General features: G+C 33.6%; 2 protein-coding genes across 9 annotated transcripts in view; one reads left to right on the forward strand and one right to left on the reverse strand.

Moving 5' to 3' along the window:
• Positions 1 to 12,082, forward strand: part of LOC122622922 (kinesin-like protein KIF17) — a 22,290-nt gene continuing 10,208 nt past the window's right edge. Inside the window, exons 1-6 of one of the 5 annotated variants that reach the window (XM_043801682.1) lie at positions 1 to 118; positions 1,168 to 1,392; positions 2,368 to 2,976; positions 3,046 to 3,833; positions 4,285 to 4,486; positions 6,737 to 7,778. In XM_043801682.1, coding sequence (XP_043657617.1) covers positions 47 to 118; positions 1,168 to 1,392; positions 2,368 to 2,976; positions 3,046 to 3,833; positions 4,285 to 4,486; positions 6,737 to 6,844 — 2,004 coding nt within the window. In that variant the 5' untranslated portion in view covers positions 1 to 46 and the 3' untranslated portion in view covers positions 6,845 to 7,778. Of the gene's footprint in view, positions 119 to 1,167; positions 1,393 to 2,367; positions 2,977 to 3,031; positions 3,834 to 4,284; positions 4,487 to 6,736; positions 7,781 to 12,082 lie in introns of those variants that run through there. The other 4 variants (XM_043801683.1, XM_043801685.1, XM_043801684.1 and 1 more) reach the window with 4 other exon arrangements.
• Positions 8,178 to 12,082, reverse strand: part of LOC122622923 (polycomb protein PHO) — a 5,212-nt gene continuing 1,307 nt past the window's right edge. The window contains exons 3-9 of one of the 4 annotated variants that reach the window (XM_043801689.1): positions 10,869 to 11,022; positions 10,708 to 10,814; positions 10,236 to 10,650; positions 10,054 to 10,184; positions 9,696 to 9,984; positions 8,662 to 8,781; positions 8,178 to 8,607 (exon numbers count right to left, since the gene is read on the reverse strand). In XM_043801689.1, the coding sequence (XP_043657624.1) occupies positions 8,460 to 8,607; positions 8,662 to 8,781; positions 9,696 to 9,984; positions 10,054 to 10,184; positions 10,236 to 10,650; positions 10,708 to 10,814; positions 10,869 to 11,022 (1,364 nt within the window). In that variant the 3' untranslated portion in view covers positions 8,178 to 8,459. Of the gene's footprint in view, positions 8,608 to 8,661; positions 8,782 to 9,695; positions 9,985 to 10,052; positions 10,651 to 10,707; positions 10,815 to 10,868; positions 11,023 to 12,082 lie in introns of those variants that run through there. The other 3 variants (XM_043801688.1, XM_043801687.1, XM_043801690.1) reach the window with 3 other exon arrangements.

Below are 12,082 nucleotides of genomic sequence, written 5' to 3' on the forward strand. Positions count from 1 at the left end.
GTTGAGTTTGTTAGACTATTAGACATATTTCAACCAACGAAGGAAAATGAGTGAAAATATTAAAGTTGTTGTTCGATGTCGTCCAATGAACCAAAGCGAAAAAGAACAAAACTGCCAAGTATGTGTTTTTCATTATTATATCGATTTCACAAATCGAGCCTTTCATTGAAACTTTGTTTGTCGAGCCGCAACTTTTTACTATTAATGTTTTAAATATTTTAATTCGTTAAAAGAATTACCTGTTAGGTAAAGGAACAAAATTGGCTGTAATTCCAAACTACACCAAATATTTGGGGAATATCAAATACAATGATTTACATTTTGATTAATTAATTAATTAATACTACAAACCTTAATTTTTCTATAACAGCGTTATATAACCGTTTCTATAAATATGGAAGACAAAGTAGCTGTTAATATTTTAAAAATTTTAATTCGTCAAATGTGTGTAACAGGTAAAAGAAAATACATATATTATGAGTTCTATAAATTATATATGTATATTCTTTGTCAGGATGACTAGCCACGTTGATCTAGCGATGTCCGCGTGTTCGTATAAGCCTCCAAGCCTTAGAGGCTGAGACTTAGCAGGCAGATTAATAATGTTGCCCTTAAAAACACCGTAGATATATATATTCTTATTAAGTTCTAGCTTCCCGGCAAGCTTTGTACTGCCTAAAACGATTAATACACAACCTTTAAAATGATTTTTGAAACGAATCGATATTTACTAAAAACCTTGTTTGTATAATGCTGCTTAAAATAAATTTTAAACAAAGAATAATTATACCCGTTACTCGTAGAGTAAAAGCCTACACTTTTAAAAAATGATTTGCTATTTTTTCATTTTCTTATTAGTTATTAGTTCTTAGTATTATAAATTTCTATCGATCTGCAGAACAACTTTTTGCCACGACCACCCTAACGCCCACAAACCGCCAAAAACTGTCAGTGTTAAAGACTCTCCTGCGCACATCCAATAGCTGAGTAACGGGTATCAGATAGTCGGGGAAATCGACTATAGCGTTCTCTCTGGTTTTTAATTCTAAAGTGCGATAAAAACCCTGATTATTTTAATATACAACTTTATAATATATAACATCGTTTTTCAATTAGTTGAATTTCGTTTCAAAGCAAAACGACCAATTATAAACTTTTTTATTTCAGAACATTGTTGAAATAAATGATTTTGCAGTTTCCGTGACTAATCCATCAGCTCGAATTTCTCAAAAAAAAAAATTCATTTTTGATAGTGCTTATAATATGAAAACCAGTACGGAAGTGATTTACGACGAAATGTGTTATTCATTAGTAGAGAGTACTATCGAAGGATATAATGGAACCATTTTTGCTTACGGCCAGACAGGTTGTGGAAAAACGCACACAATGCAGGTACAGTGTCAAAATATAGAAAATAGACGGTAAACGGTACACACTTTGTGATAGTATATTTATACCCGTGAACGTTTGAGTAAAGGTTAAGAGTAAGAGCTTCCGATCCTATAATATACACATTTTTTAAAAGGATCACCAGACGAGAGGTTTTTATGCAGATCCTTTTAAAACCATGTTTGTTTTTAAACGTTGCCAACAATTAAAGTGTAAAACGATAAAGTTATTTAAGCAAACTGGAATAGAGCATGTATTAAATAATGCTTATCGTTTAGAAAGTGCGAAAACATTTTTTAAACTGATATTCATTGTACATTTTCGGATATTACTTTAAAAACATCTAATAATTGATTAGTTATATTGATTGAAAACGGATTTTAATAAACAAAACTCTATGCACTTATTCGTTACTGATTGCTGTATTTAATAATTAGCCATCAAATTTTATGAAAATATTGTAATATGAAAAGATCCTCACAACACACACACGCATAATAAGTTTAAGTTCATCGAACAACAAAAAAACAATTTTATTAAAAACAAACAGATTATTTATACATACAAATTATAAAGTATGCTTTTTCCCGACATATTAGGTCGGTAAACTCGACTATAGCGTTCTCTCTTGTTCCATTTACATCGTTTGCAACGAAGAATTTGTTTGCAATGCATCCACGCGCATCGCGGTTTAATGTCCAATTGTCTAAAGTTTCAAAAAATAAATTTTAAACTAACAGAGACAATGGAATTTTATTTATTACTAATATATGTTGGTATGTATAGATACCGAAAACTATTCGCTTGAGACAATATTCAAATATACACATACATATATATTTATATGATCCAATAAACCTAGCATTGATGTTAAAGGAGCGTAATTAAAGAGTTTTAAAAATTTTGAGTACAGCATTCCTAATAGTATCTCAGCAACTTTTTTAATTTCCTGTATATTCTCTTCTTCTTTTGATAAAGGGCGATGAAAATTTTAGCAACAACAGTGGAATAATTCCGAAATGTTTTGATCACATATTTGAAACGATATCAATGGCAACAAATGTCAGATATTTGGCATTAGTAACGTATTTGGAAATTTACAACGAATGTATTCGAGACTTACTTAATAAACATGAAAATACGAGTTTGATAAATCATTCCCTTAAAGAAATACCAGGTATTGGTGTTTCAGTTCCAACGCTTACTACACAACCTGTCGTCAATGCAAACCAATGTTACGATTGGCTACATTTTGGAAATAAAAATCGTGTTACTGCATCTACATTAATGAATAAGCATAGCTCACGATCCCACACTATATTTACTATCACTTTGGAACAATCTCCATTTTTTAATAGTATGGTATCGGAGGATACATTTGGAGAAATACGTAGAGGAAAACTTAGTTTAGTGGACCTAGCAGGATCCGAGAGGCAGCATAAGACTGGTGCGCAAGGAGACCGACTTAAGGAAGCGTCTAAAATAAACTTATCACTTTCTGCATTAGGGAATGTTATTTCATCTTTGGTTGATGGTAAAGCAAAGCATGTACCGTTTAGAGACTCAAAACTCACACGCCTGCTCCAGGTAATTGGAAACACAAAACAAATATATATCTGTGCCTATTTATATACTGTTGAAGTTATTTTTAACTAGGATTCCTTGGGAGGGAATACAAAAACTCTTATGATATCTTGTATATCACCAACAGACATAAATTATGATGAAACCATATCTACCCTTCGGTATGCAAGTAGAGCAAAGAATATTTCAAATAAACCTACAATTAATGAAGACCCAAAGGATGCAAGACTTCGTCAGTACCAAAATGAAATACTATATTTGAAAAGAATGCTTCAAGATAGTCAACAAATAAAGGAATCACCACTGAAAATTCTACAATCTACAAATTTGAATTCAACAAAAAATGTTCAAATAATGGAATCAGGTCAAGATTGTAGCGTATTTTTTAAAACAAATTACTCAACATCAGCAAAACCAAACTTCCCCTCTATTCAATCAAAAGAAGAGATACAACTGCAAGCACGAAGTCGCATCGATCTAATAAAACGCACATTAATTGGCGGTGAACGTTTAGATGATTTGAAGCTTAAGGAACAGCACAAGGCCCGTAAATATGCAGCCCAACGCCACTTAAGTGCAATAGCTATTGCCTTAAGTAGAGTCAAATGTGAAGATCGCGACCTATTGCAGGGGCATTATGCCACTATTACACAAGAAATTAATATAAAAAATGACTATATTAGAAAATGCAAAGAAAAAATTAAACTGCTTGAAATGGAAGTTTCCGATTTAAATTCAGAGTTCCAGCTTGATAGAGAGGATTATTTGGAGGAAATTCGCAATCTTGGACGTCAAGTAAAGTTTCACCAACAACTTCTTTATAAATTTCCTTCAAATATCCGAAAATTTGACCGGAATTGGTAAGACCTAACTTTAGATTAAATAAATGGAATCCTACAGAGAGAGAGAGAGAGAGCGATATGAATGAACCTGATAATCAAAACAACCTTAAAATTAATTATTGTGGAACTTTGAAATATGCTCAAGAACCATCAAGAACTCGAATATCAGATACCCGTTACTCCGCTAGTGTGAGAACTAGAAAGAACTTTTAAAATTTTATTAGCATATGCATTGAAACTGGCAAAAAAAAAAGTATTAAAAACAAAAAAAAAATAACTTAAAAAAAATTTAAGATTGTGGGCAAGAAAGCTTTTTGCGTTTGTGAAACTGCAGATAAATCTTAATACTTCCAAGGGTCAAAAGCGTGTAAAAAACTGACAATAATGTCAAGTTTACTATCTATAATTTTGCAATGCATGATATTGGTAGTATTGTTTTTAAAAACGCCATATTTTATTTTTAATCCAGGACTCCAGATACTATTTGGCAAAATTCTTCATGGAATGATGATCTTAAAATGTGGAGAATCCCAAAGTCCGATTCAATAAAACTACCTCCGGCTACACAAAAAACAGGAATTCACTTTATTCATACTTCAATGACCGATAGTAATAAATGTATTCATGTAAATCAGCATGACAACCAAAATGAAATTGTAGTTGGAGAAAAAGTAAGTATTTCCAATTTGCTATTTATATATTTAAATTGTTTTTTATTGATAATTGTGTGAGGGGTTTTAAAAAAAACATTTTATATTTTATTTGTTTAACTTATTGTATTAGATTCGTGAAAAAGAAAAGAAAGTTTCCGACTATATAAAAACATCTGGTCATGTCCGACAGTCTGTCAGACTGCCTGTATGAACATTTATATCTCGAGAACCTCAAAAGCTTGAAAATTTAGAAAAGGCATGCATTTTAATGTAACGAATAGTCCTTAGTCACGGAACAGAACTACAACGTTCTCCCTTGTTTTTGATTATACATTTGGCAGCTATATGATATACCGGTCTGTTCCGACTTATTCTACCTGCAAGAAGGTAGAAAAAAGACATTTGGGAAAGTTTAATGCAGATGGAAGAAACAGATTTCTCAGTAAAGTCTTCTGCGGTGGCGAAATCGAATTGTTGAGGAAATTAAGAAACTCTGTCCTTTTTGATAAAACCGAAAACCCTATAACGGTGCCATAAACTGAATTAAACAATTATATGCGTAGACATGTACAAAAATGGGTCATATTTAACTTGAAAACTAAGGCAATCATTGTGGAAAACGTCGTTCATATAGTTTACGATGAACACTGAAATTAAAAACAAGAGAGAACGCTATAGTCGAGTTCCCCGACTATCTGATACCCGTTACTCAGCTAGTGGAAGTGCGCAGGGGAGTCTTCAACACTGACAGTTTTTGGCGGTTTGTGGACGTTAGGGTGGGCGTGGCAAAACGTTCTTATGCAGATCGATAAAAAGTGTACATTACTAACAATAAAATAAAAAACAAGAGAGAACGCTATAGTCGAGTTCCCCGACTATCTGATACCTGTTACTCAGCTAGTGGAAGTGCGAAGGAGACTCTTCATCACTGACAGTTTTTGACGGTTTTTGGGCGCTAGAGTGGGCGTGGCAAATCGATAAAAATTTACAAGACTAATAAAAAAATGAAAAAATATGAAAACATTTTTCCAAATTGTGGGCGTGGCAGTTTTGGCCGGTTTGTGGGCGTTAGGGTAGGCGTGGCAACAAGTTTTTCTGCAGATCGATAGAAATTTACAATACTAATAAGAAAATGAAAAAATATCAAAACATTTTTCAAAAGTGTAGGCGTGGCAGTTTTGGTCGGTTTGTGGGCGTTAGAGTGGGCGTGGCAACATGAATCGACAAACTTGCGCTGCGTCTATGTCTCTGGAGGCTGTATGCTTACTCTCAACTTTCTAGCTTCTATAGTTCCTGAGATCTCGACGTTCATACGGACGGACAGACAGACGGACAGACGGACGGACATGGCCAGATCGACTCGGCTATTGATCCTGGTCAAGAATATATATACTTTATATGGTCGGAAACGCTTCCTTCTGCCGGTTACATACTTTTCAACGAATCTAGTATACCCTTTTACTCTACGAGTAACGGGTATAAATATCAAAACTTGTTACAAAAGCAGCTTTGGGCGATTTGTGAGCGTTAGAGTGGGCGTGGCAGCATGGGTAAACTGCGTCTATGTCTCTGGAGTCTGTATGCTTAATATCAACTTTCTAGCTTTGGTAGTTCCTAAGATCTCGACGTTCATACGGACAGACCGACATGGCCAGATCGACTCGATCCTAATCAAGAATATATATACTTTATATGGACGGGAACGCTGCCTGTTACATACTTTTCAACGAATCTAGTGTACCCTTTTACTATACGAATAACTGGTATAATTGGCTTACAATGTTCCGATATATAGGTTATTTTGGCAATCAATTTCTTAACAAAGTTAAAAGACAAAGCACAATTCTGTCGGCAAGCAACATTACATACTCCACAATAAAAATAAGTTCCTTCTAACCACCTTAGATACACCCTTCTAATAACAACTTATACCGACCACAAATGTATTTATACGGAGCTGACGAAAACATTTGCAAATGACTGGTTCGCTGTTTGTTATACGCTCTTTCAACGAACATCGAATACAACGAGTGTAAGATTATATTTCCATAAGCTTATAATTTTTCTACTACTCCTATGTCGTTTGAATTTGATCAAAATAAAGAGTTTCAGACCCTGGGTATATATTAATAATTAGTATCATTAGACCAGTCAATATGGCAACGTCTGCAAGCACAAATTAAAACCTCTTGCCTTAAAAAAGTTAATAATAAACATTTATTTATAAGATATTAATGACTAATAATATACCTTATTGTTTTCTTAAAGGAAATCTCAAACATGTCTAAGGAAAAATACAACACAAATGTACAAAAAAATTATTTTCGTACAAGCCGTCACAAAAATATAAATTTTGGAGACATCGGAAACTCATAACATCTGTTGAAGTAAATAATACAACGGGCAGTGAATAGAAGTCGCATCTATTTAATTAGAGGCATTAATTATGTTATAATTTTGTCGCAATAAAAGAACCCACCAATTCTGTAACACAATGGATGAGCGGCAGCTCAACTAAATAGATTTGAAAAACCTATCTTGCATTTTTCCCTCTCACATTGTGTCAATTGAATTTTTTCTGTTCTTCTATTTAATTATACCCGTTAGGCGTAGAGTAAAGGGGAATCAACATTCGTTGAAAAGCATGTAACAAGTAGAAGACTTTCCGACCATTAAATATACATAAATCCATTCTTGATCAGGACCAATTTCCTAGTCGATTTGGACAAGTACGTCTGCCGTATGATCGCCTCGGTCTTAAAAACTATAAAAAACTAGTAATTTGAGATTAAGCATGCAGATTCCAGAGACAATGACGCAGCGCAAGTTGGTTGACCCATGTCGCCACGTCCACTCTAACGCCCACAAACCACCCAAAACTTCCACGCCCACACTTTTAATAAATGATTGGATATTTTTTCATTTTGTTTTATTCTTGTAAATTTCTATCGGAAGCTGTATTTTTGCAACTGTATTTCGTTATGTGATCGGATACGCTTCCTTCTGCCTGTTACATACTTTTCAACGAATCTAATATACCCTTTTACTCTACGAGTAACGGGTATAAATATCAAAACATTTTTCAAAAGTGTGGGCGTGGCAGTTTTGCCGGTTTGAGGGCTTTAGGGCATGCATGCCAAATCGATAAAAACTTACAAGACTACGAGTAACGGGTATAAAAAAAGTCAAACTTATTAAGCGACACTGTAAGTAGCCATCTTTTATATCTATAACATTTCCCAATTCAATTTATTATTTGCCTAATAGATTTTATCATGTCACTTATGAAAAGTTATAGAAATAAAAAAAACTCGATAATATGTTAAACCAAAGTTCAAATTGAAACATTATTTTAGTATGCTGAGAGCTTTACACTTCTATCACTTATTCGATCCAATTGTATTTTTCTAATATTGAACTAGATTTTTCTATATATTTCGAATGGTTTTAGACAGGACGATCACTGTAGATTCTTGAAAATGTAATAGTCGCCTTCGCCAACTTTCCTAGTCACTATCATGGGTTATTTAATTTATCATTCAACATCACTTAAATGAACAAGTCACTTCAATAAGTACAAAACCTGGGGTAGATTTAACTACTAGTGCTGTTCACGTACTTTTATTCACTATTGAATTTGCATAATCCTAAAAATAGATTTAAGAACTATAATTAAACCTTTGTGGCAAAGAGCATACAAATCGGCATATAATTGTTGCTTTTAAAGAACAGTTAGGACAAAATTATATTTATTTCTATGTACTACTTTACAATTCGATTATAAATATAATTTACATTCCATTAATCTGTTTTTAAATCTCTATCATATTGGACGAAATCATATATAATGATTAACTCTTTTTATTAAATTTAAAATCAATTGTTATTTTCATTTGGGCTTTATAAAAGGGAAGTTTAAAGAATATTAATATTATTGCAATCATTCCAAATTTGATCGAGATGGACTTGGAAATTTGATCGACATACACATTCAGTCTGCATATACCACAAACGGTACATGGTTTTCTGTAACACTATCGTTTAGCTCAATCTTAACATTATTTGTAGAGTTATCTTCACTCTGGCTGTTTGGCTCAGCGTTTGAACAACCACTTTTCCCGGAAATGCTGGTATTTCTCCTAAAAAAAACAAATTAAAAACAAAATGTAGTCTAATATGGTATTAAAACTTACTTTGCTTTCGCATGAGTTAATATGTGAGATTTTAAATTCGTGGATTGGGCAAATTTTTTATTACAGGCATCAAACGGACAAACAAAAGGCCGATCTCCAGTATGTATTCTTACGTGTGTTCTGCAATTAAAACAATTAATAGTACGAGGTCATTGGGAAAAATATATATGGCGCCTAAAAGCTTTTAGAGCTTTCCTGGTAGTCACAAATTAATCAATTAATCACTGAGACAGTCTTTCCATAACCGCAAACTTTAAACGCAATTTTACCGAAACCATGTTTCATTCGATGAAAAGTATATAACAGGCAGAAGGCATCGTTTCCGACCATAAAACATGTATCCATTCTTGATCAGGACTAATAGCCGAGTCGAATTGGACAAGTACGTATGTTCGTATGATCGCCGCGATCTTAAAAACTATAATAGCTAGTAAGCCAATTTGCCACGTCCACTCTAACGCCCACAAACCGTCACTGGAAATTTCTCCCTCGCGCTTCAACTAGGTGAATAACGGGTATCAAATAGTCAGGGTACTCGACTATAGCGTCCTCTCTAGTTCACATTTAAGTGATAACATTATAAATAATAACAAAAAAAACTACTGAACGTGTATTCCTTATCTAGCATTCAATTTAAATAGCATAAACAATTGTTTTATATAGACTAAAGATTTTAAAAACAAAACATTTTTAGAAAATCACGAATTTTGATTGTCGGAATCTGTTTGACAAGGCTAAATTTCGAATTTCAAAACAATTTTAGTTTATCGATGAAAAAAAATTCTCTCGAGTAAGAAAATTTTTGGTTTGTTGACTTTTAGACTAAAATTGTGACCAGCATCACTTACACAAAATATGATGTCAGCGGCGATATGACTTAAAAGACCCTTGTAAAATTAATCTTAAAACTTAATTAAACATTAATTCACAATTAAACATTAATTCAATCATACATCAGTATATGAAATTAATGATATATTACCCCGTATTTGGGTTTTATTTTTTAATCTACCCTCATTCTTACTGTACTGTACCTTAAGTTAAAATCCAGAGAAAATCGTTTTCCACATCCTTCGAATGTACACTGGAATGGTTTCTCACCGGTGTGAACCAACTGATGTCTTTTAAGCTTAGAGCTTTCTACGAAAGCTTTACCACATTCTGCACAAACATGGACTCGAGGACCGTGAGTGTGCAAATGTTTCCGCATCGCAGATGAATCTCTGAAGTGCTTATGACAGCCCTTATGAGGGCAAGCTATTTTTTTATCATTTGCATAGGCCACCGTAACTTCGGAAAGATTTAAACTTATTTCAGCACATCCTGTCGAGCATTTAATTATAAAGTAAAACAAAAATTAATGGTTTATTTTGTAAATTATGTTATTTTTACCTGTATTGTCATGGTGGGCGGCTTGTGATGTTGTTGATAAGCAATCATTTACTTGTCCCTCCTGCAAGCCAAGATCAAATGGCACTGAGTTGGTCAAGGTATGCAGATCACCGCTATTGTCCGTATGATTACTAAAAATTGTTTGATTATTAATTGTCATCGCGGCAGTTTCATTAACCAACTGAATACTTGAAGAATCAGAAATCAAGATTGGGTCTTCGAAACTTAAGGCTGACTTAGATAAAATCCTTTCGGTAATATTATTTTCTTGAATCAAACTTCCTCTCTCCTTTGTTAAATGATCCATGATCTGAACTGAGCTTATAGGTGAATGCATTTCAAGTGCCTGTGAATTAGTAAATTTCGACTCCATTTTCTGGTATTCTTCATTTTTTTGAGACGTGAAGCGATCCAAATCAATATCCTCCTCTTCTTTTAATAAATCCGAATCACCGATTTGTTCTGAACCGGAGTATTCATCGTCGGATATCCCGGATGCCCACATTGTAACACTAAACTCTCCCTCCATGGTTTTAATTTGAACAAGCTTTTGTTCCCACCGTCTTGACTTGCCAGTTGAATTTAGTATTGTTGTACCTAAGGTTAGGAAAGATGAATTTTTATCGGCGGCACCAGACTTTTCTGTATTAATACCATTGTTTGAGAAACTATTTGCTACATCTTTTTCTTGATTTTCGCCATATCCAATATTTTTGAAACAGTTGATATTCATTTCATAGCCAATATTCGTATTCATTCTTCTAAAATACATAAAAAATTTGAATCATTTGTTTAATCTAAACTATTTTACTTACAATTTCGATGAAAAGTTTTTATCAGCCGCTTTTAATTGTACCTTTCCATGAATGTTGTAATTAATTGCGTTATCTTTTGATTCTGAATGAATAATTTGGTCAAATGCATTTTTTCTGTGCAAATCGTTGTGGTTGCCTAATAAAGAGAAAGTAACTACTTTTAAATAATCTAATATTTAGTTTAATACAAGAGAGAGTGCTATAGTCGAATAAAAATATAAAAAAATATCAAAACATTTTTCAAAGATGTGAGATCTTGACGTTCATACGAAGGGACAGATTGACGGGCGGACATGGCCAGATCGACTCGGCTATTGATCCTGATCAAGAATATATGTATATTGTACTTTATATGGTCGCAAACGCTTTCTTTTGTCTGTTACATACTTTTCAACAAATCACCCAAACCCAAACCACTTACTCAAGACTGTTAAGCATAGTGGACCTAATATGCTGGTATAGGTTTGTTTTTCCTATTATTCATTGTAGGAATACCATTGCAATGGTTTGAGTCCCAAACATATGATTAATGGTGCTATGGGCCAAAACGTAAATGTAAATATACTTAAAAATGTTTTGCTGTCTTATACTTAATTGAATGTCCTTAAAATGGGCATTCCAACTGGATACCGATCCAAAAAACACACGAGCAAAGCGGTTAAGAATTGGTTCACCCATAATAAAATAGACCAGCACAATCTCCCGATCTAAAACCGATCAAAAACCTGTGGGGCGGCGACATTAGACATTATGTGTTGAAGAACTCCCCGAGCTCTAAAGCTCAGTTTTGGCAAGTTGTGCAGGAGGCTTGGGCGCATATTCCCCCCAAATGTTGCCAGGACTTGGTGGACTCCATGCCCGCAGATGTAAGAAACTGATAAGCAACAAAGGCTATGCAACAAAGTATTAGACCCCAATCAAAATATTAGTAAGAAAAATAAAGGTATTTCTAAGTCAGGTTGAATTTGGTTGCTATTAAAAGTCATAGCTTAATCATAGTTTAATCATAGATTAAACTCGCAGGTCATAAGCACTACTGTTTCAATGAACACAGCTGTAAATTGACCGAAAAGTATTTTAATTGCGCTTTAGAACTGCATTGTAACTGAATTAAAACAAAAATTAGGCTAAAAGGGAGGACAAAAAACCCTCTCAAGTAAAAAAATTATTGGTTTGTTGTCTTTAGACTAAAATTGTGGCCAGAATCACTTACA

This window comes from Drosophila teissieri, chromosome 4 (genome assembly GCF_016746235.2).
Source record: "Drosophila teissieri strain GT53w chromosome 4, Prin_Dtei_1.1, whole genome shotgun sequence".
Classification (NCBI taxonomy): domain Eukaryota; kingdom Metazoa; phylum Arthropoda; class Insecta; order Diptera; family Drosophilidae; genus Drosophila; species Drosophila teissieri.